This window comes from Cavia porcellus, unplaced genomic scaffold (assembly GCF_034190915.1).
Source record: "Cavia porcellus strain 051 isolate PalLab524CR breed Dunkin Hartley unplaced genomic scaffold, mCavPor4.1 scaffold_4, whole genome shotgun sequence".
Classification (NCBI taxonomy): Eukaryota; Metazoa; Chordata; class Mammalia; order Rodentia; family Caviidae; genus Cavia; species Cavia porcellus.
Genome location: NW_026947487.1, coordinates 55600978 through 55626236, shown reverse-complemented (window position 1 = coordinate 55626236; position 25259 = coordinate 55600978). Strand labels below are relative to the sequence as shown.

General features: G+C 48.7%; 1 protein-coding gene across 7 annotated transcripts in view; it reads left to right on the top strand.

Annotated features, from left to right (window-relative positions):
* The window catches only part of Rasa3 (RAS p21 protein activator 3), a 77205-nt gene that overhangs the window by 22848 nt on the left and 29098 nt on the right, over window positions 1-25259 (top strand). For 4 of the 7 annotated variants that reach the window (XM_063247066.1, XM_003477496.5, XM_063247070.1 and 1 more), the window contains exons 2-3: window positions 529-646; window positions 21288-21391. In XM_063247066.1, the coding sequence (XP_063103136.1) occupies window positions 529-646; window positions 21288-21391 (222 nt within the window). Of the gene's footprint in view, window positions 1-528; window positions 647-13294; window positions 13511-21287; window positions 21392-25259 lie in introns of those variants that run through there. The other 3 variants (XM_063247068.1, XM_063247069.1, XM_063247067.1) reach the window with 2 other exon arrangements.

The following is a 25259-nucleotide window of genomic DNA, read 5'->3' as shown; positions in this document are numbered from 1 at the left end:
GCTGCGAAGAGGGTGGTCCCACTAAGGTGCCCAAAGGTGGAAGGGTTGAGCCTGGGTGAGTGGGTGGTGACAGCTGCAGAATGTGAGGGCCTGACACCACTGAACTAACTGCATATTCCGTGTGGTTGGGGGCAAATGTGTGTTTTGCCACAGCTAAAATGTTTTTTAGAAAGGGGCTAATGTGGGTAAAATGAAACAAACAATACTTAGTTCCAACATGGCTTGCTTCCTGCCTTTACCATTCATTTCAAGCTTGTGTATGTTGCCTCACACATCAGTGGAACAGATGACTTTCCCTCAGTGTTTTGACTTGCATCTAAAAAGCCAAGACTCAGAGAGCAATGAGCATGTATGGTGGAAGCAGGGCCTTTCTCCAAGTAAATCTGTTACCTAGAAATGTATTTGTGGTTAGCTGGACCCAAACATGGCAGGGCCATGGTGATGACTCAGGTCACACTTGCCCTGTGGGTTGGCACAGGCACCAGGTGTATTTGTGCTAAGTTGATCTATGTCTTATGCACTTTTTAGGTGAAGCCAAAAATCTTCCCTCCTACCCAGGGCCAACCAAGATGAGGGACTGCTACTGCACCGTGAACCTGGACCAGGAGGAAGTCTTCAGGACCAAGATCGTGGAGAAGTCGCTCTGGTAATATCATCACTGCTTTGCTTAGTGCTGCCTGGATTTCCCCATCTTGTATGTACAGTGGTTGTGCTGGCAAGGAGTCTTTAGCAAGGAGGTGGAGATATTCTTGGGGCTTCTGGTAGGCAGCCTCATCGTACCTCTGACCAAGGGCCAGTGCTTGTGGGGCTCCTGGTGTCCAAGACCCTGAGGGCCTCTCCCAGCAGTGAAGTGCCCTGGTGGTCAGTGGGTGAGTGGGGACTGTAGGAGAGAAAGAATTTTGGAACATTTTTCCATCTTCTTTCACATTTTTCTTACCTAAGTGAGGCATTGGGATAACTGCTAGCTGATTGAGAACCTGTTTTAGTTACTTTCTCTTCACTGAGACACAATACCTGACACCCAAAATGCAAAGGAGAAGTTTATTTTGACTCACAAAGTTTCTAGAGGTTTCAGTCCACAGACAGCTGGCTCCAAGGCAAGGCAGCATGGCAGAAGGGCATTGCAGAGGAGAGCTGCCCGTGGCATGGCAGTGGGAAGTAGAGAGAAGGTCATGAAAGGGGTGAGGGACAGAGACCTTTCCAGACCACACCCCAGTGACCACCTCCTCCATCAGGCTCCTCTTCCCAGCAGCACAGTCAGTTGCAAACTCACTGGTGGGCTAGTCCACTGGTAAGCACCACATCCCTGTCATCAGTTGCCTCCCAAACCCCACTTATGGGTGAATGAGGCTTTGGGAGGCGTCTGGATATAAGTCATAACAGGACCCAGGAACAGTAATCCATTTGAGGAAGAGAGACATTTTCCTGGACAACCCCCAGTAACAGGTCTTGGGACAGGTGAGCTTGCTGTGTGTGCATATGGGACCTCAGCCCTGTTTCCTACCAACTAGAACCATGGGAGGCTGCCCAGACACTCATTCTTTCTAACAGTGGTGGTCCTTTCTAACAGACCAGATGCTAGTGGGTGGACTGTGCCTGCAGGGACAGGGACAGGAATGCCAGCACCTTGGGGCCACAGCAGCTGGTGGCAGTGGGAAGAGAAGACAGAGCAAAGACTGGGGGTGGCCAGCTGTTCTGTCAGGGTGGTGAGCGTGGGGCTGTTGCCTGGATGGAACTGGCCTCCTGGGGTTCTGCATTATGAAGCTGATCCTGGAGCAGCTCCACCCAGGTCTGGAATTATGGGTTCTGTGGTTTCAGAACAGCTATTTTGATTTGAAAACACTTTTAGCCGTTGAATTATATCCTTGCATGTTGCTGCCTCTGTGTGGGAACAGACACTGTGCTTGATGATTTAATTAGCTCTGTTTTTAGAGGGTGCCAGACTCCCTGAGACTCAGTCTCCTCTATTGGCACCATGGCTGCAGTGTTCAGGCTGATGATCAGACTGTGTTCTGCTGGGGTGCACTTAGATCCTTTGGGGTACTTGTATAAAAGAATGCGAGGCTGAGAGATTTTGCCAGGAGTCAAGTCTATTTTAAAGAATGTCTTGTGTGTTGACAATAAAGATGATTCTGGGGATGATAATTGCCACCTAAGAAAAAGGGAGAACCATTGTGCCTTGTGAGAATTATCTGCTGGCTTCACCTGGGAAGTTTCCTTTCTGTACTTAGCAGTGTACTGTTAGAATTTGCCAATGGTAAACCTGGATAGCCTCCAGGTCTTCTCCAGACTGCGATTTAGAATTGGTGGGGAGTGGGATTCCACCTGGGACCTCCTGGCAGTGAGGCTGAGATTTAGAGACCCATTGTCTCCCAGACATCTAGACAAGTTCAGACAGGAGTTTCTGTTTGTGGTTTGAGGCACTAGAAACTACTTCCAGAGCAAGAAAGGAGGCTGAAAGCGGGGCAAAGGTGCCATCCCTTAGGAGATCAGCAGCTATGGGGAGCCTTCAGTGCTGTCATGAGAAGCAGCCCTCAGAGCTGCTCAGACACGTTCTTGCTTCCTGCAGCATTGGTGAACTTGCTGTCACTGCTCATTAGTTTACTCACCTGCTTGGCAGGGGCATTTAGCTGAGGGCTTGTGTCCCTGTACTGTGGCATGCAGTTCATGCACGGTGGGCTGTGGATTGGGACCTGGAGCTCAGTCCATAGTACGAGGGCCAGTGGCACACCATTCCCACCCACAAAGAAGCCAGCACGTACAGTGCTGTCTGAGCCTGGTGTTTGCATGCATAACTGAGCTTGCACCTGTGTCCTAGAGTCTCCATCCCTGAGTCCACAATGGGGTTCAGAGCAAACCTCCCCATCTCTGGTGCAGGTCTCAAAGGATTTTCATACATAAAGTTCCAAAAAGATGGGCTGAGGGAAGAAAGGACACAAAGTGCAAAGAGGAGGTATCCAGCACCTGTGCTGGGAGAGGGGGCACCTGGCAGCTTCTGGCATTGGCAGCTGACTAAATGCCATGTGTGTAAAGTAGCAGGAGACAAAACAGAAAATATGTGCAGGATAAAACTCCACAAGGAATGACAAACCTTGAAAAAGAATAGAATTTCTAGAAATGAACAGAGATTTACATGGAAAAGTCAGTGAATGAATTTAATAGCTGAGTAGACACAGCTGAATGGAAAACTGAGCAAACACTGAGATACAGCTCGACAAGACCAATGAAAGGTGACAGGGTTGGAGGCTACAGGGTGACAACACAGAGCCTTATGGAGTCCCAGGAGGGACAGGCGAGGCATGGGGCAGCCTTGGGATGAAGCTGGCCTACAGCTACAGCTCCAGAGTGGCTTTGGATGAGATGATGCTGAGCACAGAGCACAAGTCTTCTTGCACAAGCACAGAGCTGCCTGTGCAAGTTCCCAGCCCGTGGATGTCTGGCTCCAGAATGAGGTGTCTGTGTCCGCTTGTGCTGTGTCCCGGTGCCAACTTTGGGAGCTGACCTCAAACCCTTCCTGCAAATTGCTTCCAAGTCAGAGTTACCTTGGGACTTGCTTGTTGCTTGGCAATGTCTCTGCAGGAGGCAGAGGCACCACATCAACACATCTGGACTGGGAAGAGTGGGTTGGTGAACTTGCATATCTGCCCCACAGCAGCCTGGTCTCCTCTGTGGAAATGTGCCAAAGTCACCACCATGCAGCCATCTCATCTGGGACTCAGTACAGAGCCACAGAGCAACAGAAGAGTGAGGAGACAGCCTCTTCTTCCCTCCTTTGTTCACAGAAAGTCATCTGTGCCCATGTCTCTCCGATGCATGGGACCAGGGCTGGGAGGCCCAACACCTGTGGGTGTCTGAGCTGCTTCAGGGAAGCATCTCCTTCCCTTTCCCTACTCTCATTATGGAGTACTGGTCAGAAGGTTGAGGTCTGAAAACAAGCCATATCCCCAGCCCTGTCCCTTCAGCAGGAAAGTGATGCTGGGCAAGGTTTCTGCCCTCCAGGAGGAACATTTGAGAGGGTACTCTTTCCCCACCTGTCTGTGAGCCATGAGTCCTACCCATACACCAGGCCCTGGGGTCGTTAAGGGCTGTGCTCAGGAAGCAGCTCCCAGGAGGTCACCTTTGTCTAACTGGTTGACATCCATCCCAGGATGCTTCTGGCCCTGAGAGGAGGAAGCAGCGCGGACTGTATCCAGTCATCTTCAGGTCCAGCCAAAAGAAGCAAACTCAACAGCCCAAGCTGGGTCCATCTGGTCATGGGAGGGACATTCCAGAGAGGGTCTTTGTCTCTTTGTGGCCATATAAAAAAGTGGGATATGTTTTGTCCTTGGCAATGCTTTCCTGATGTGACAATGACATTACCTACCTCCCCACAGCATCCAGCCTGTGGACCAGGTCCCACTCAATCAGGAACAACCCACAGAGCCAATGCCCCATCCCACTGTGAAGAAGGAACCAGGTTTCCTTCCAAATTACCTTGCCCCAGAAATGATCAAGAATACATAAACACTGACATCCACTGCTGATGATTGCTGGGAATATAATTGTGTAAGACTAATTTGTTCTTTTATTCATTTGTGTTTTCATATATGAAACTAGAAGCTAAAAAGTAAAATAATAAAGACAAACCTTGAGCTGAGGGCAGTGGAGCAGATTTGTACTGCACCCAGGATGGGTGTGATCCTGTTTTGGACCTGCGGGACATGGCCAGAACCTCCGAGCTAAGCCATCCTCGTGGGCACAGTTCATGTTTGGTATCAAGAGGAGCAGCAGGGCCATTGACACCAGGATTTCTTTTTGACCATACCGAAAGATGTAAACTACTCAGAAAACGGAAGTTTTGTGTAGTAGAAATGTCTAAAAAGAAAGATCTCAAGACTTTCAAAGTTTTTCTGGAGGGCAGAGGTTATTTGGGAGGAAGTTGGTGGTTTGGTAGGCTGTTTATTATCTCAGACTCTACTATGCAAAACCACCCTGTTGATTTAGAAAAAACTGACTTTAAAAGATTAGGTGAACTTTCATATTCTCATTTCTAAGGTTAATATTCACCCTAATTTCCCAAGGTAAATTTTAAGAATACTCTGTCACAAGTGGATGCCTCTGAAAGGCCAGGACTTTTATATTTGTGGAAATACAGAATCCTTTCTCTTAGCACTGGTGTGACCCAGGCAGGGATTCCCCCCTCTCAGCTCTAACAAGTCTAGGGCAGTGGTGGGGAACCTTTAGAGATGAGTGCCAAACTACAACCCCAAACCCACTTATTTATCACAATGTGCCAGCACCACAATTAAACCTGAAGACTGAGGTTTAGTTTAGAAAAACCAACTCTTACATTAACATCTTTTGTCTTAAAATAAAAACGTGTGTCTCCACCACTGCCCTACGGAATTGGTCCTCTTCACACTGTATCGTCCAGGTGGGCCTCTGTCCCTCAGTGGCTTCTAGGCATCTAGCCTACGGTTTCTACTGGGACCTTGCTCTTTGTGTCACCCCAATTAGGCACTGTTGTCCCTGAGGGCCTATCAGAAGGGGTTAGGTCCCTGAGGCGGCTCCTTGGGATTTCTTCAATGTATCTGTTCCATCTTGCTCTTCATGCCTGGTTAAACTGTGACCTGGACCCAATTGAACTAGCTTTGCCGGTAGCCAGCACCCACTGGAGCATGGAACATCACTGAGATTGGAGTTTATCACAGTAATTTCTCAGAAAGCTCCTTTTTTTGGTCATCATAATCTTTCTTATGATAGATGTTTTTGTTGGTGGGTCTTGTGAGGAGGATTTTTCTGGAAACTTTCTGTAAAGTAGATATTAAAAGTCTATGTATGATTTTCTTTTTTAAAGAGGAATAAAAGCTAACCAAATGAAGCAGAATAAGTCCAATCAAAACAAAACAGTGAAAGTGGTACAGAACTTCAAAATAGGATAATAGGAAATCAATGGCTACCGTAATATATGTTATCTTCACAATAGCTGTCCATACCATCAGAGATAGTAAAATCAAATAAAAACAAAACAAAATAATACCGATCAAAACAGAACATTGGATAAAACAAAACAATAAATCAAAACAGTAAAAATAATATGGAGTTCAAAAGCAAGACAAAGAAATCCCCCATATTTGCTACATTGCATGCTGTTATCCTTCTAATAGATGCTCAGATCACCAACCTAATTAATTGTTTTTGTACCTCAGTTGCTATCACATCACGTGTCTTCCAGAGCAGCCAGTTGCTTATGGGTTGGATGCAGTGTTCTTGATTCTCAACCCACGTGCCAGTCAACTCACGGGAAGGGTGAACTGGCTTCTCTCTTCCTGGGCATCGCATGGTTTGTGCAGCTCACAAAAAGGGTGAATTGGCTTCTTGTTGTATTCCTCCTATGCACATTTTTCATTGGTGTATTTGTTATTTACCTTTGTTTCTGGCACAGGGTTACTTGTGGCATTTCTTGCTGGCTCCAAATGTGCCCAACTGCAGTGCAAGGGTGAGGAGACGAGTGGCCATGGGGGGCAGGAGGGCCCATCCTATACTGCTTGGTGTTCACTGGCCTTGCTTCTTAATCTCCAGTTTCTCAAGAGTGGATGCATTCTGGTTCATGCAAGGTGACCAAGTACTTAAGGCATTGCTTGGTAACTAGAAATGGCTTATGCATGTATCTTAAATGGCTTATGTCACTGACCCCATTGCTGGAACAAAATACCTGACACTCATGTTTACAGGAGGAGGGGTTTATATCAGCTCACGTTCTAGAAGCTTCAGTCCATATACAGTCTGCTGGCTCCAAGTGGTGGCCCAGGCATGATGGAAGTCTTCTGCAGAGGAAAGCTGTTCCTGTTGCAGTAGCCAGATAGCAGAGATGAGAGGAAGCAGCTGGAGGGAGATAGCTCTTCTGTCACTCTCCCTGTACCACTTCTTCTGACCAGACCCCCACCTCCTAACCTCATGTTTAGCTCTAAACTCATCGGTGGATTTGGCCACTGGTGAGTATAGTGGCCCATGGTGCCTCGCCTCCCAAACCTCTGCCTACAATTGTGCAAGGCCTCTAGGTACAAGCACAGCACAAGCAGTACTCTGCAGTGTAGAGCTGCTTCCCACCCTCGTGAGGGGGACCATCTGGGGCACCGAGGTCCAGTGACTTATGGAGCTGCAAGGGCTTCAGCCCTCGGGCTGCTGCCTTTCCCTAAGTCTGAAGATAGCTTTGGAGTTTTTAGGCTGACTTGAGCAGGCAGAGGTCCTGGGTTTCTAATGACCTGAAGCAGGTCAGACAGCCACTTCTGCGTGGCTGCTGATGTCCCTGTCCTGCTTCATCCTCTTATCCAGCCAGAAGATCCTCAGGTTCTTTTCAAGTTCCAGGAGTTGACCTGTGTCGGTGTGGGGTCTCTTAGAAGTTGATGAACTGTTCATTTCTTTGCTGCAAGTGTTGCCCGCCAGCTGCACACAATGGGTCACCACACCTGGGCAGGCTGCTAGTGTGTAGAGTTTCTCCTGTCTCCATTGTGGCAAGAAGCTGGGGGGAGGGACTAGAGACACAATGGAGCTGTTCTCCCCAATGGTAGGAGCTAGGGGCTGGCCTCAAGGATAAAGCTCTTCTGCCCAGGGCTGTGCTGATGATCACGTGTGATCATGTCCTTGCTGGAGTGATGGCTGTGCAGTCAGCAGTGTCTGGAGGCTGTACTTCTCCTGCGGTCCTCATCCCAGCAACTTGGAGCATCACGGCTGGGCCTCACCAGATCCAATCTGATTCTCAACCTTATCCCTCGGGTATCAGCAAGGTAAGCGAGAGGAAACAGCAAGGGGTAAGAAGGAGCCTAGGGTCTGTGCTTTGCTCAGAGTTCACAAGAACAGTTTCTGGCAGGATGGACCCTCCATGGTGCCATTCCACAGATGGGGACACTGAGCCTCAGAGATGAGCAGATTTGCCTGAAGCTGAAGGATTTGGGCCCAGACAGGGAAGGCCTGGTGTCCTCCCCAAGCTGTGTCTGGAAGCACCCATCCTATGGGCAGTAGCAGGGTGGTGGTTGCCTCTTGGCATTGGCCTGGAGGGTAGACAGGGAAGCACCCCTACAGCACCCCTCACACTGCCGTGCCTGGCCTGCAAAATTGCAACGAGACCCAAGAGACCCGCCTGTATGTCAGCCTTTCCCACCAGGCTGCTGTTGGTTTTGAGAATTTGCACCTCTGTGTGCTGGGCCACCCTGCCTCAGCTTTTGGCTTCCCTCTACCAAAGCTTCTATGCCATGTCCTCAGGTTTGCAGGGGATGGGTAGCAACCCCAGCATTTCTCACATCTTTCTGGATGGCTGGAGGACCCCAGACAACATCTGGCTCAGCACCAGCACTGTCTGCAATGAGCAGCCTTGAGACGAGCCAGGGCTGGGCTCAGAACTCTGAGGGTGAGGAGTACTATGGGGGAAGCCAGGCCAGACCCAAGGAGTCCCCTGGGTCCATCTTCTGAGTCCCTGAGTAGGCATGCAGGTCGCACTGCCGGAGCCCTCACCAGGACCTCTGTGGGCACTATGGGACTCCTCCAAGCCTAGCACTTCATCCCTCTCCAGCCCGTCTCCTGGGGACATTTGAGCACAGTTTTGCTTTAATGAAATTTTCATTCAGCTGCCAGTTAATGATTTAACCACATGCACATCTAATTAGCTGAGCTTGGAGCCCCTGAGACAGGTTGGTGTCCCCTGAGGGACTGTTTCTTGCCTGCTTGGCAGCCAGTGACTGCTCTGTGTCCAAGCGCCAGCACGGGCCTCAGCATGGCCTTGTCTGTGGCTCCTCAGGCACCAGGCACAGGGGTACCCACATGGGCTCCCTGTGGCATTCCATGTTCTTTGCCAGCACCCTCTCCTCTGGCGCCATCTCCCAGCCCCACTGCCCCTCACCCTGTCCCAGATGCTCAGAAAGGGAGGACAAGGCTGTCCACTCACCCTTATCATTTGACCAGCACGTGGCCTGTGTCCTCAGAACCCAGGGGTGGAGCAGGGCAGGGTGGGGCAGCAGTGCCCCACCAACACAGCAGATGTCGGGAAGTGACTCAAGAAGTTGGTGGTTTCTCCTTGGGTCCCAAGTGAGGCCCTTGTGAAGCCCAGGGGTGGAGCATCTGCTGAGTCTTTCTTGGCTCCAAGAGGGGGAGGGGAGAAAAGAGAAGGGAGGGGCGGGGTCCTGCCAGAGGTGCCACTCAGAGGTCCATGGTTTCCTGTGAAAAAGAAAGTTTGATTCTGTGCAGTTTCATCTGAGTGTTTTGCACTGAGGGAAGGAGCTCAGCACCCTAGGCCCTAGGCTGCGGAGCACAGAACTTCCTTTCCCCAGCTGTGGTGCTGATGCAGTCCAGCCCTTCTTAGCCTATCCATCTTTGTTCTGGAGCCCATGGGCGCCAGGGGGCCACCCTGCCGGCACTGATCTCTCATCTGGCTATGATGACCCAGCCAATGGCACAGCCAGGACAAAGCCAGGCTGTGCAGGAGATGCCCCAAGGCTAAGCTGCTAATGGGAAGAGGAGGCGCCTGGGCTGTGTGCCCCTTTGAGTTCTCCAGAAAGGAGGCTTTGTCTGCACAGTGGCTGGAGGAGACCCGCGTGGAGGAATGCTCTCATGCTTGGCTCTTTCCTGTTGATGAGGGAAGGCCCAGACTGAAGCCACAGGGGTGTCATAGGCCCAGGCTGTTGCCTGGGGTGGCAAGACCTGGGTTCTTCTGCCTCTGGCCTGGTTCTTGGCCAAGAAGGAGAGAGATCAGGTGTGTGGCCTCGTGGTCTTGCCTGGCCATGTCCTGCTCACCCCAGTTGTGGGTCCTGTGTGGGGTCAGAGCATGGGTGGCAGCCAACCCACCCAGAGGTGCCAGAGTTGAAGCTGCTGTGGCATGGCTGCAGGTAGGCAGGTGGCCGCTGTAGAAGCTGGAGTTGGACAGTGAGTGTATACTTGCCCAGGGCACAGAGCTGCCCAAAAATCATAGTGTTTTTAGTTAAACAACAAATAAACAACCCTATGCCATGCATTACTTGTTTGTCTCTTCAGTTGCAACACAGCTTTAAAAGTCTCCAGTGTATTAATGCTCTGAGCACAGAAGGGGCATTGGGCCATGGAATTTAGGAGAAAGTGAGTTTTCAAAGCTCATAAACTTGTGGCATACTCAGCCTCACCAGTGCTCTCAGCAGGCCACACTAGGCAGATTTTCTTCCCTCTTCCCTCTCTTCCCATCAGATTAGTAAAGTTTGAGTGTACTGCTAAGCCCCAAGTGGTGGATATGAATTGGCCCACGCTCTCTGCAGGTTCTGTAGATTGTCTTCAAAGCCTCAGAAGTGAAAGCTCTTCCACTTTTCTGACTTATGGGGAAATATCCTATGGGAATAGCCAGGCTGTGGCAGAGGCCATATCTGAAGGTGTCCCATCTTGTGTTGCTGCTAGCTGGATTCTGGAAGGGCGTGGCCATCCAGGGTGTGAAACCCAGGGGTGGCTTCCTGTGTCCAGGTGCAGAGTAACTGCTGGTGTTTTATTTACTTAGTGTAGATGGGCCTGTGGCCTGACGTTAAGGGAAACATTAACTCTATCAGGACTCATAACACAATCCCACTTTCTTTTAAATTATCTACCTACCTATATTTGTTTTATAACTGTATATCTTTAAGAAAAGCATTCTAGGAGCATATATCGTAAAATGTTAATGCTGGTTTCTAGTTTCCTGACATGTACGAAGTTTTAACTCCAGTTTTTAAAAATAGCTTTTTTGCCGGGAATGGTGGCTCATGCCTGTAATCCTCACACTTGGGAGGCTGAGGTCGGAGGATCTTTGTAAGCTCGAGACCAGCCTGGGCTACAAAGTGAGCTCAAGGCCTGTCTGAACTGCATAGACACCCTGTCTCAAAAAGACAAAAAAAAAAAAAAAAAAAAAAAAAAAATTAGCTTTTTTGAGATGTATCTTAATATTATGTATATTATAGATCGTATAATCTAGCCATATGTAATATAATTCTGTGGCATGTAACATGCTGACAGAAGGGTGCCCATGCCCTGTAACCAGACCCATTTCCTGTCAACAGCTTCCTCCCTGTTGTGGCCACACAACCTACTGTCTGTCCAAGTGGCTTTGTGTGTCCTGGACACTTCCTGTCAGGGGAGCCATGTGGCCTGTGGCTCTCTGTGCCTGGCCTCCCCACTACAGTGTCCTAGAGGTCCGTGCGGTAGGGTGTATAAAAGCCTGGTTAGCTTGCCTGGTGGACACTCCTGCCGCACCCACTCTACAGCTCACAGGTATCTGAACCACCTCCACTTTTTGGCTATGCACATAGGCTTCTGCATGCAGGTTTCTGTTTCTCTCAGTACATATAGGTGGATTCGCTGGTCTCTGCTGCTTTCCAAAGCTGCTGCACATCAATAGCCACACAGTGCGTCAATGCTGCGGTTTCTCCATACCCTCACCGCATCTTTTTTGATCATTGCCATCTATGTTTTTACAAGAAAAGCCTCTTCTCAATAGCTTTTCATTCTTAAAAAAGTAATTTCTCATTTTTGGTTAAAATGAAAGGAAGAATAAGTAAATGAAAAATAAAATGAAACATTCTTTCCCATGAATATGCCCTTTAAAAAAAAAAGCAAACTAAGTTCAGATTATAAAAGTGTAAAACATGGGAAATTCTAAGAATTTGCATATAAATCTAATTATGGATCACCTTATCCTGAAGGGGAAGATCTTACTGGGCCATACTCACCCTAAGGGAAATCGGTAGATGGGGGCTGTGCTGCTGCCATGTGTACAGACCTGGTGTCTGTCTTGAGTTTGCCCCTGGTCCCCGTGAGAATGGAAGCTGGGCAGCTGGGCAGGGAGGAGCAGTCACACACCAGCCTGGGGCACTAGCATAAGGGCTGTGTGCTCACAATGCCCAGAGTTCAACAGGAATTAGAGAAGTTACCAGAAGACGTTGGCCCATCTCATGCCACATTCCATGTCCATGCAGGGATGCGTGCTCTAGAGAAATTGTGAGCTGGGAGAAGTGCACCTGTACCCTGCAGCAAGGGCTCTGTGTTCACACTCCTCTCTGTCCTCTGGGCATTACTGAGAGCAAAGGAGATACCATGTACCACGAAATTAGGTCAGGGCCTTAGTGTGCATGCCCCTGGCTCCAGCCAGTGTGGTCCTGCAGAGCTGACTGCAAACCTGGACACTGTCTCTGTCTGTTCTGCCCCGCTGTCACATGTAGGTTGAATTCTAACTATAGTTAATTTTACTCACTTTAGACTGAAATAGCCACATCATGTTAATTAGTGCCTGAGCAGACTGCAGAGAAAAGATTTGGGTCGTGGTTCTATGTAAGCAGTGAGCACCGTGTCTTGGTCATTCTGTCCTTCCTACATCTATGGAGAGTAATTAATAATGGCTTTGTAACAGGTGGGATGAGGGTTACCTCCATGGTACTCACGGGAGCCCTCTGGGTGATGTCATCACCACCACCTGTTTGCATGTACGAAGCTGTGATTAAGAGCTGAAAACCTGCCTCAGAGTCTGCCCACTGCTCCCCAGGCAGGGTCAGCCCCCCACACCCCTGACTTTTGTGCCAGACTGAACAGATGAGCCAGGAAATGTGTGATCTAATGGTCACACAGTCACTTCCAGTGGGCCTCATCTGTTTCCTTCCGGGGTCACCAGCTCTGCCTACATTTATATTTTAATAAACACACTCATATATACCCATTTACCCAGAATTCCTCTGGGGCCCAGGTCTGGGCAGATCTAGGCAGAGTCGCTATGGGGCTTTCCCTCCTCAGGCACCTTGCCACCACTCCCAAGGCCAGAGTCACAGGTCTGGAAAGCTATACACACCATGTTCCGGGATATGGGTCTAGTCTCTCACTCCAGTTCCTGTGAGCACAAAGCCCACAGGCAGGCCGGTGTGGCCTCCTGCCCAGGGCATCCATCGTGCCTTAGATTCAGCCCAGTTGCTGACAGAGGCCTCCTTCAGGCTCAGTGGGTGTCAGTCACTGTCCTGAGGCTCAGGGTCACTCATCATTGTTGGAAGCTGTGTTTGTCACAGAAATCTCTTCTGAGCTCTCAAGAACTCAGCCTGGTGCCCAGCAGCCACTCAAGAGGCAAATCTGCCCATCTGCTGCTATCCCACCTTGTTTTTTGGGAAAATCTGAGATGACCTGCAAGAAATGAAGTGGTAAAATTTAAATGATTTGAAATAAGGACAAAAATGCTGTTACATGGAAGACAGAATGCTCAACAACCTTTTACATTTCAGGAATAACGCAGGCACCAAGATTCTCTGTTTCCAATCTAGAAAATAGAAATATACTTGGTCCTGAAGTTGCCAGGAGTTCCCAAGGACCAGAGTCCTTTGTTGCACAAGTTCTGGAAGGAATTCTACGCAGGCAGGCTGATGGAAAGGCCAGATGCACAGCCTCCCTCATGTGAATGCAGCAGTGAGGTCCCTGGAGCTGATTTGGAACATTCTCTGGGGGGCTGGAGCCCCCAGAGAGGGGCCACTCGAAGGAACACAACACTATCAAGACTGAGCCAGTTGGAAGGGTGAGCACCATGGGGCATTCTCCTTGCGGCTCAGCAGTGACACCAGGGAGGCTTTGGAGGAGGCTGCTGGCTGGACACAGGGAAGGACAACCTTTGACAGGGATTGAGGTGCCTAAAAATGCATAAGTAGAATCCCATCCAATAGAAGGGAGAGACAGAAATATAGAAAGGAAGCTTCAGGAAAACACGTGGATCTCATGATGCCACACAGAGACAGAGTCTTGTCTCTTCTAAATGGAAAGCCACTTACAGCACTTACACTCCTAACAGATGGTGGGGCTCAGGTTCCCTTTAACCTACAGATACTTAATGATCTGGGATAGTGTGTCTATCCCTGGTGGAGGTGACTTTAAATGAAGGCAGAGTGACCAGGAATGACCCTGTCCCACAGAGGTCCTAGAAAGCCACACAATTGGCCACTGCTTGGGCGTGAGGATTGGGGAGGCACTCAGCATTGCAGTCTGTGTCCAGATGGATGAATGGGGAGTTCTGGCCAGCAGCAGCTTGGTGGCCTGCACTCTGTGCTGGGTGCCCCAGAGAGGCCCCTGGGACCAGAGGCTGTGTCTAGACCTGTGAGTTGGCAGGGGAACTGGCTCCGATCCACATCAAACTTGTGGCTGTATCAGCTGGTGTTATCCTACCATCCCTCACCATACATGGTCCCTATATCACTGACATTTCATCCGTGTATCAGATGTGTGTCAGACATACACTGTACAGACATGGGAAGACCCGTCAAGTGTGTCAGATCTGTATCACATATGCCTAAGACATACTACACACATACCAGGCACACATTATACACACATCAAACACACATTAGACACATACCACAATCATACATGCATCAGAAACATACACACATCAGGCACAGCACACACATCAGACACAACACACATAGGACACACATCAGACACAGCACACATATCAGATAGCACACATGTAAGACATGCATCAGACATAGCACACACATCAGACACAGCACATACTTCAGATCACATCAGACACCGCACACATATCAGACACAGCACACATGTAAGACACACATTAGACATAGCACACACATGAGACACACATCAGATTCATCAGACACACATCAGATGCACATCAGACACTACACATATTGTACACATCAGACACATTGTACACATACCGGTTGTGCATCATACATGCATCTTACACAGATCAGACACACATCATGCATGCATCAAACACATTGTACCCACACAAGACAGTGTACATCACACACATCAGATATGCCTCATACATGCATCATACACACATGGTGCCCAGCATTCCTGCAGATGAGGCTGGTAATGCTCCATGTTCTGAGGCTCTGGAAGGGAATGGCATGCAGCTCTTGCTGACACCTTAGTGGTCTTGAGTGGATCTGAGGTGTAGCAGCTTTGCAGCAGACCCACCTCCAAACAGTGTGTGTCCATGGTGTTGGTTTCCTGGCTTGCAGTGTGGCGCCTGTGCCTGCTGCTCTGACGTGCTCTTCATGAAGATTCCTTCTTCGGTTACAAGTGTGTTGAGGCTGTGGCTATATCTGTAAGTTTCCTGCCTGGTTTGACCCCACAGTGTCCCCAAGGGCCATGTGCTGAAGACCTGGTTTGCAGAGTGGTACTTTGGGAAAACGGTAGGACCTTTAGAAGATGAGTCCCTACTGGGAAGTCTTAGGTCTTGGGGTGTTCCTTGGAGGGCATGGGGACCCTGGCCACTCTTCTTCCCTCTTGCACCTCCCTGCCATGAAGTGATCAGTCTTGCTCCACCAAGTGTAAAAGCAATAGGAAAGTCGATCTGGACTGGAACCCCCACCACTGTGAGACAGAGTAACCCTTTACTCTGTTAGGTTGGTTCTCGGGGATTTGTTACCGAGACACTCTGCTGACTGAGGCGCCATCCAGACTCCTCAAGCCAGAGAGGTTATGATAGGGACCTGGAGAGTGGTTTGCGTTGCCATGGGGGACCCCCTACGTTGTCTCTCAGAGCTGGAGGGCTCCTTAGGGGAGTCAGGAGCAGGGACAGATTCCCCACGACAGGTCCAAGGCTGATTCCCACACAGTTGAAGGCACAGTGCAGGTGCGCCACCAGGTTGGCACAGGAGCAGAGATACTGTCTCACAGTTTTAGAAACCTCAAATGTTTTATGAGTGACTATTGATGTGAACCTGTTAGGAGCTTTTTATGCATTGTGGAGGCCAATGTGTTAGTCCTAAGGCTATCCCAGTGGCTCTATGCTTTCTTTCTGGGTTTAACAATTGGTAGTAGTTTTTCTTTTTTTTTTTTTTTTACTTTCTTTTTTTTTTAATTTAAGGAGAAAAGAGAAAAAAAAGTGAAAGGGTACAAGTTATACAGATTTACAGAAGAAAAAAATGAATAGTAGGAAATCACTAGTTAATGGATTACATATTGCCATCTTAAAAATAATTGTTCAAGTCACAAAATTAAAGCTTGTAGAGTGGACATTTCAACAATGGTACTGCAAACAGTTCTGTTCAATGATCCAATAAAACTCTGTGATATCATTTTCTATCTTATAGACTTAAATATACATGCAGTTATATAGTTTAGAGCACTTTCTTTTCCTCTCTTTTGTACAATGACTATTACACATTTTGGGTTTCATTGCTCCCACGGTTCTTATTGCTTTTTTGGAAGAGAGTAAAACCAAATGAGACATAACAGGACAGAATCGGTCAAGTCAAAAGGGTGGACATAATAGATAATATAAAAACATAATACAAGGTGATCATCAATGGTTACCATAATGCCTCCCGCTATCTCTAATAGAATTGCCTGTATCATTAGTTATAATACAATTGAACAAAATAGTAAAGAACAAAACCGACAAAACCAAAACATTGGAGACATTGTAGGTCTTCAAAAGTAGATAAAAGTCAACGAGAATGGGCATTATAATGAATCTCATTATCTTCTCAGCTGATGCCTAAACTTTCGAACCTGATACTATCCATCAAAACAGAATAGGGGAACATCAGTCAAAAACAAGATGGTGAGAGTAATACAGGGCTTCAAATCGAGATAATAGAAAGTCAAAGTGGGTTGCTATATTATATCCTGCTATTTTTTTCCCTTTAATTAAACGGATAAAAATAAAAAAGTAAATAATGGAGTGGAGATTGAGAAAAAAGAGGACATAACAGCAAAACAGCGAAGATCAAAACATAACCATTTAAGCAGAATAGTGTTTCACCACCAGATAATTCCGACCTAAAAGTAGTTACCATATTGACTCTTTCCTTGAAGTCCTTGAGTACAACTTCATATACTGTAGCATTAAGTATATCAAAACAATGTAAAACCATTTAAGAGAATGACAGCATTACAGAGTATTTAGAATCGACTAACAGAAAATGAACAATGGTTTCTGTATAATCTCCTTGTCTTTAAAAGGTTTTTGCTTATACTATCGTACATAATAAAATCCAATAAGATACAACCTGTTTAGACCATTGGAGACAGAAGAACAAAAGCTAGATGAGACTTCAAAACAAGATGATACTAAATCAGTATTACCTATTAAGATGTCGTTTTCTCTAAAATAGCTGTTCCTATCATCCAATCTTCTCTGTCTCATTTCTGTTGAGCTCTTTTTCTGTCAGTAGCTGTCAGTTTGTCTTCTTCATTTTGTTCTCTGCTCCATTCGTTGTGGCCTCCCCGCCACCATTTCTGGGTTCTTTGTATTTTTCTTTTTTTAGAATATCCTGCAATACTTTCTGTAGGGTTGAATTGGTGGTTGCAAATTCCCCCAGTTCCTCTTTATCCTGAAAGCACCTTGCTTTTCCATCAATTTCCAGGGACAGTTGTGCAGGATATCTCAATCTTGGCTGGAGATTATTATCTTTCAAAGCTTGAATTATTTCCCCCCATGCTCTTCGTGATTTGATGGTTTGTGCAGAGAAATCTGCTGTAATTCTGATGGATGTTCCCTTGTAAGTGGTCTGTTTCTTGTCTCTTACAGCTTTTAATATTCTGTTCTTGTATTGAATTTCTGGAATTTTTATTATTATATGCCTGGGTGTTTCTCTGTTAGGGTTGTAGGTAGCTGGGGTCCTGTATGCCTCGTACATCTGATATCTTTACCTTTTGCTAAATTAGGAAAATTCTCCTGGATTATTTCTGTGAGTAGCTTTTGTAGTTCACTTGTTTGTGTCCCTACTTCTTCTTTTATGTTCTTAATCCTTAAGTTATGGCTCTTCTTATCATCTTCTTGTCTTTGTATTATTGCTGTTTGTTTCTTTGTTATTTTTAAGAAGTTTTTCATTTCATTCTCCCGTATTACAAGTCTGCCCTCCAGCTCAGATAGTCTGTCCTTAGTTTCTTTCAAGCTGTTATGCCAGTCTTGGATAGACTTCTTAATTTCTTGATAGTCCCTTTGAACCTGCTTCACGTACTCTATGCTTTCTCTGTTTTCTCCATCAAACAATTCTCCCCTCTTTTTCTGTTCTTCCATTCCACCATCTGTTTTTTCCTGGGTGGTGCTTAGCATTTCTCTAACTATTCTGCATACTTCTAGCTTCAGGTCATTGATAACTTCATTCCTGAATTGGTCTATGAGGCTCTCTATATGGCGCTTAATGTCTATTGGTGCGGTGTCCGCTATTGCCTGTTTCTCAGAATTGGGGGCCGAGGAGCCTTTCTTGTTGCTTCCCTTCCCCACATTTTCTGTTCCTTATAAAATGCAAGCTTACATAGGAGGCCCAGCTTCCCTGCCTGTCAGCCACAGCCTGATCAAATTGCGCTGGCTAGGTGTTCCCGCCCACCGCTGCGCACCAGGGAGTTACGGACTAGGCAGCCTACGCGGGAGTCACCCCTCCGGGCCACCGTCAGGCTCTGGGATCTGGGTTAGGCCAGCCTACCAAGTCCGCCCGCAGCGTCACGCAGGCCAGGCACTTTTCACCAATCCCGTCCGAGAGGGGAATGTGTGGCTGGAGTCGCCACCGCACCCTGCTCTTATAGGACTGCCCGAGCCCAGAAAGTCCTCCGCTGGAGTCAAACTGTGGTGGAGTGTCAGTTTCTCTCACTCACCTCGCCACCAGTCAGTGTACGCCTCCTTGTCCGTCCTGTTTTCGACTCCGTTCGCAGACCCCCATTCCCAGAGCTTCTGCGCGTCTCTCCTTGCCGAGCCGCTGTGGAGGCAGCCAGCCGCCGAGCGGCAGGAAATCCAAACCGCGGTTTCCAATGGTGCGGGGTCCAGCCTCCACACCGAGACTTTTCTGTTCCTATTTTAGCGCCAGGACTGCATTCCAAGTTGGTTTCTCTCAGCCCAGTTCGTTCCTGAGTCAGCAGAGCATATCTCTACCGGCTCATGTCTCCTTAGTCCGCATCATTCCTGATTTCTGAGTCGAGCCTTTCAGAGAGCCTCCGGTAGTTGCTGTTAACTATCCGCCATGTTCTCCCAGAAGTCCCAATTGGTAGTAGTTTTTCTTGTGGTCAGGACTGAGGCCTGTGGGACATGGGTCTTCTCCAGAGTGACACCCTGTCAGACTGTGCCCAGGAGCCCATGACTGGCATGCAGTGCATGTCCTGTTCCCTGATCATATTGCCTGCTAGCTCCTGTGACTGCACATAGGGCAGGTGGACTTGCTTATCCTCATGAAAACAGTGCACTGAGATGCCCCACCACCCACCCAGTAGTGCTTCTGCATGTGTGTAATACATGTGCCCACATGCACACATACTTCCACCAGGACACATGTACACAAGCACATACACCCATGGACACACACACCTGTACTCAGGGGCTCTTGTGCACACACACACACTTGTGTGCACACATGCCCAAAAGCATGTACTCATGCCCACAGATGCACATATGCACACACATATGCTTACGTCACATATCTATAGACATCCACAGACCTTTGCCCACAGCACAAACATATAAGCCCATGAATGCACTCACACTCACATACACATGTACTCCTGGATTGCAATGCACATTTGTACACACAGGTCACAAGCAGATGTGCATGTACACATGCTTAGGCCTTTGATCCTGGAAGATCTTCCAGAGTTTCAGATTTTCCTGGACTATGCCCTCAAGTTCACGGTGTTTCCAAGTCCTTAGATACAGAGAGAGCAGTGGAGAGTACTCATGTGAGGATGACAATGCTGTGGGCGTCTGTCCAAAGGCTGGTCATGAGAAAGTGCACTAAAAAAGTGTGATTTCCTAACAGTGTTTCCCAACCTAGTGCTCACTGAGTGAGCCCACAGGCATCCTGTGTTCATGGGAAGATAAAACAATGTTACTTTTCTGTACCCAAAATGTCCTAGCCTCAGCATTTTAGATCTCCCTTTGAGGATTTTGTTTTCATTACAAAGAAATGGTTTTTCAAGCAAGCTTCACTCTGTCTCTAATGGAATTACATAGAGGAGGAAACCAGTTCAGTGCAACAGAGAGCTGTCTTTGCACAGGTTGGGTCTGAAGAGCGTGATGAGCTGCCTGGCTCGGGTACCTCTGTCTGTGAAGTCCAGCGTGGCAGCAGAGTCACACACCAGAGCCTCCATGGAAGCCTCACTCTATCTCCTGGTTTAATGTGCATTTCTGGGACAGCTAATGATATTCTATGTTTCTAATTTGTCTTCTTTGATTTTTTTTTCTGTTCAAATCTTTTGCCTTTTTATAATTGAGTTATGTGTCATCTAATTGTTGAGTTTTAAGCTTTCTTTACATACTCTGGATGGTACCCTCGTAGTATCATACTGAAGAAATTTCTCCTCCCCGCCCCCCCGCCGCCCCAATTCCAGGTTGCAGATGGAATCCATTTTTCTCCAAGCAGCTGTGAACTCATGTTCCAGTGTGTGAGCCTCTAAGTTAATTCCTAGTGCTTGTGTGCGCACATGCGTGTGTGCGTGCACATGAGTGCATGTAGTGGGACTGTCAGTCTTGGGCATGTAGCTGCTCTTGTCAGAATGTGACGTGCTGCTTCAGTGCCTGGCTGAATAATTTACATTTCCTCCTTGGACCTTAGCCATAAACATGCAAGAATAGAATGCATCCGATTGCAAGCGAAGTAGGTGTGTCTGCCCTGGAGTAATCTCTCAGTGTCTTGAACAGTGCCCTGGATGCAGGGTGTCATTGTGGTATCCTGAGCCAGCATTTCCTGACCCCAACCTGGGTAGGACCAAAACAATAGGGAAGTTTGTGTAGTGGCAGAGTCTGCTGGCTTGCTATCTCTTAATCAGAGCCTCAGTTTATTTTAGGTGCCCGTCTGTGGGCTGCTGCAGCTGTGGGGTGACTCACATTGGGCTGCTGAGCTGGGGAGCAGCAGGATTATCTCAGCAGCAGAGTCTACTTCCCTGGGGTCAGGTGGGATTTCACACTGGGTCTCTGCAAAGACAGGAACATGATGAACCTGGAAGGCTTTTTCCTATTGCTGTCCTTGGGACCATCGCCACTATGCCAACACCAGGCACCAGCAGCCCAGGGTCTGTGCCAGACTTGGACATCTGTCATAGAGATCATTTTGTGAATGGCTAAGGTCCACATCAAGCTCTGATTTCCTGAGCTTAGGCTAGGCCAAGCACAGAAGTCATCCTGGGCCCTTGAAAAGAACATGGGCCGTTCTACCAGGTCTCAGTGATCTGTGCCCTCCTGAGCCATTTCCTGTCTAACCAGGGCAATGCAGGCAAGTGGCCTCAGATCGCAGGTGTGTGCTGGGACAGTACGTGTTACAAACCCTCAGTGATGACCTTCACAGGCAGTCTGTGGTGTAATTTCTAATGATGTTGTATTTTGTTTATTTGTCCAGCCCTTTTTATGGAGAAGACTTTTACTGTGAAATTCCTCGGAGTTTTCGTCACCTGTCATTTTACATTTTTGATAGAGATGTTTTCCGGAGGGATTCCATCATAGGTAGGTACTTAAATGAGTCTTTCTTCATTTTTCTTGTTTCTTCTGAACAAGATCTCATCCTGGGAGAAGTGGGGCATCCCTGAGCACTCGTGTGACTTAGGAGGGGAATTCTGACGTTCTGTCCCTGATTTGGTTGGAAGCCATCCTGGCTGACTTTGCATGGAGCTGCATTTCTCCCAATGGTAGTGGCCTGGGCGCTTTCTGGCCCAGCCTGGACTGGTGTCTGTGGGCTTCTGTTGTCTTCCTGAGTCCTGTGACTACCTGTCAACATGCAGAAGACTGTGACACCAAGATCTCATTTCAGACTCCAGCCCATGCTGGGTAGGGGCTTCCAGGTGGCACTTCAAGGCCAGGGGTAGCATTCCTCAGCTGTTCCCAACTGTTCCCTCCCCTCTGGGGAGGACTATTGAGTGAATGTCATGGTCCCCTCCTTTTCACCTCTATTTCTTCTCAGCCCTGACTACCCCCCAAGCCCTCAACAGTGGAGATATGGGAAGGGCTGTTGAAAGGGTTCAAGATCCCACAGCCCTCACCAAGTCCAGCTAAGCCCTTTGGGTCTCGGAGCCACAGTTTCTTGCTGGCTTCAAGGAGTCAGCAGTCCTGCCACTCTGCCAGATGTTGTGTGAGGAGCTGTTGTAGCCTAGAGCACATGCCAGCCTGGGGCCTCCTGGTCTCATCCTGTGCCTCAGGGTCACTGTGTGTATGTTGCAGTCAGACAGTCCCTGAGGACCTCGGGTTGCACCATCTCAGTTTGCCTGGAGCTCAGGTCCTGATGTCCAGTTGCTCGTGGACTCAGTGTGACACAGACACCCTTCACTTCTTATTGTGTTCCCCTGATGATGCACTGGGCATAGTGTGGAGCACAAAGAATGATGGAGCTGGTTTGTTTTCCAAGGTCTGGAAGCAGGCCCCACTGTGTACAGCCCACGGTGGGAGTCAGAAGGCTGTCCTCTCAACTCAGTTCCACACTCTGCTTAGGGCAGCTGTGAACAGGTGCTGCCCGAGAGTAGCCATTTCCAGGAAAGCCAGTGAGGGTCTTAGGTCTTCATTCTTAGCAATGCAGTTTGAAAATGGAAAACTTGCTGGGTGAGGTGGTGCATGGCTGAAATCTCAGCACTTGTAAAGCTGAGATATAAGAATCACCATGAGCTCGAGGGCAACCTGGAATACAAGGTTCAAGGTCAGCCTAAACTACATCACAAGACTTGTCTCAAAAAAACAACATCAAAAAGGAGACTATTTGTTTTTTGTCTTTTTCCTTTTTACCGGTACCGGGGATCAAACTCACGACTGCCTGCTTGCAAGGCAGACACTTATGCCGCTGAGCTAAATCCCTAGCCCCCAAAAAGGAAACTATTTGGACCAGCAAAATACATCAGGGTCCCTTGTAGAGGATGGTCTGCAGGGCACCCACTCTGTCCTGTGGGATCTGGCGCCACCTCTTCATGGTGCTCTGTTAGGGGGCCACCCACCATCCCCTGTGCTCAGTGGGCTGAGTCTTATACACCTGTCCTTGTCCGCATGTGCACGGGGCTATGTGCCTGTGGGTCAGGTGGCCCCAGGCAGAGGACCATCCTCCCTTCCTTCTGGTGCCCAGAGTCTAAGCCAGCTGCAGCTTCTCTCACCAAAAGATAGGAAAACCCCAGCTTGTCAGGCTGGTAGCCTCTGAGCTACTCTGCAGCATCACCTGGGGAAGAAGGCAAGGCTCGAATGTTCCTTAGCCTCACAAGTGTGGGAAAGCGCAGCTGGCTGATGGCCACTATGCCAGGGAAAAGCAGGCCTGGCTTCCGACATCTGTGTCAGGCCCAGGCAGGGAGTTTCTTGTAGTGACAGAAGTCAAGTATGCAAACCTGTCAGGGTGTCCACTCGCTGTTGGTCTCCTGCCACCCCAGCTGCTGGAGAGTGCAACCAGAACCGGCATCTCTTGTGGTGACTTTGCCATGGTGGTCTTTGAAGGCCTGGAGCCTGGACCTTGCACTGCAGTTTGCTCAGTCTCAAGCCCAGACCATGAGCTCCATCATGGCTTGGGGTTTCTGCCACACAGTTTCCTGGCACGTGGGACAGCAGGTAACCCACAAGGTGGAGCAAGGCGCTGCCTGGCCAGTGTTGGCCCTGCCTCACTGCCCAATGTGCATGGCTGCCCTGGGCTGGGCTGTCCAGCAGACACTGGTGGGATGCAGATGTCACTGGCTGGTGCCCAGACCCCAGCTTTCCACAGCCAGGTGCTCTCTCTGAGGACATGAGGTGCTCTCAGGCTCCAAGGTATCCCTGAGTCACTAGGATGGTGTTGGAATTCCCCAGGCATCCCTGACACTCCATCCCAAGTGACATCCTTCAACCAGCACTATGAGGACTGACATTCACTCTGGGTCATGCCATGTGCCTCTGCATCCGGTGGGAAGTGCAGGGGACAAGGCTGGGTGCAAGTGGTGTTACATCATGCCTGCATGTGTGTTCAGCAGCATTTTGGAAGCAGAAAGTGAAGAGTTCTAGGAGAAGCTGCTGAGGAAGTGGGTGAAAGCTGAGGTGAAGAAAGAAGGCTGCTGAACCCCACAGAGACAGGTCAAGTGTGCCCCAAAATGGGAAGTCTTTAAAAATAAAGCTCTATCCTGCATCACCAGCATGTGGATTCACAATGCTGCATGTAACAGACATGCCAGTTCCCAGGATTGGGTGCCCCTTTGTATCAAGCTCAGCCTGGTAGAGAAGGGGAAAGTAAAAGAAACTGCCTCGTGGCCTTTTTCTGGAGGTGGCCCAATGTCCAGGTGATCTGTGTTTGTGGAGCCTGGGTCGGATCTTATCTGAGAATTGCAGTCCTGGGCTACCTATCCTCCAGCTGCCGCCTCAGCACCCAGCTCAGCAGCCTGAGTAGCAGGTGCTCCAGTCTGTTGTGGGTTCTGTCACAAAATACCTGAGGCTGGAACTGTGTAGTAGAGAGGTTGGTTGGTGTGGCTCACATCTGACAAGGGCCTGGCTGCATCTCAATGTGGCAAGTAGGAGATGGCCACGTGGAGAACAGAAGAGCATGAGAGGTGGTCCTGCACTGCCCCGACCCTTGGGAGCTCAGCTCATGAGAACGAGAAGCAAGACTGTTCTTGGGATTTCAAACTTCAAAAATGACCCATCTTCCAACTGCATGTCTCAAAGAGCCTGAAGATGTTGCTATCCTTTTTCACAGGGATAGGTCACACAGCTCAGTCTTAAGAAACTTTAACTGTATCCCTGTGAGACTTGAAAATCAAAAGCCATATCCCACTGGAGGCAAAAGTTGGAGTTTCGCAAGAGCCCACAGCAGCTCTCAGAGGAGGCAGAGCATGAGGGAGAGCACCTCCTCAGAAGGCTGCACAGTGGCTGGGGCATGCAACTGGCACTGAAGAAATCAAGGCACATTGCCCGGGAGCAGTGTAGTGAAGGGAGGAAAGAGACTTAGACCAGCCCTGAGCTCCTGGCTTCTATGTGGAAGGAACTCTCTGGCTGTGACAGGTTGTTCGTGCAGGTATCCCCTGCCTGGGACAGATTGTTTTTCTAGGTGTCTCCTGACTGTGGTGTGATGAGCCATCCTTCCAGATGTTCCCTGACTGGGACAGGTTGTCCTGCTGGGTGTTCCCTGACTGGGGCAGATCATTCTTCCAGGTGTCCCCTGACTATGAAGGGCCATCCTTCCAGGTGTCCCTTGACTGAATAGGTTGTCCTGCCAGGTGTCATCTGGTTGAAGGTGAGATTCACATTTGTGGCAGAAAGGCAGACTGCCCCAGCTGCACCTCATAGCCACTGTCACTGTGAGTAATCCAAAGCTGACAGAAGCCATCAAGGCCCCTGTCCTCCATGCACACATGCTCTGTGTGTGTGTGTACATGCCTGTGTCTAT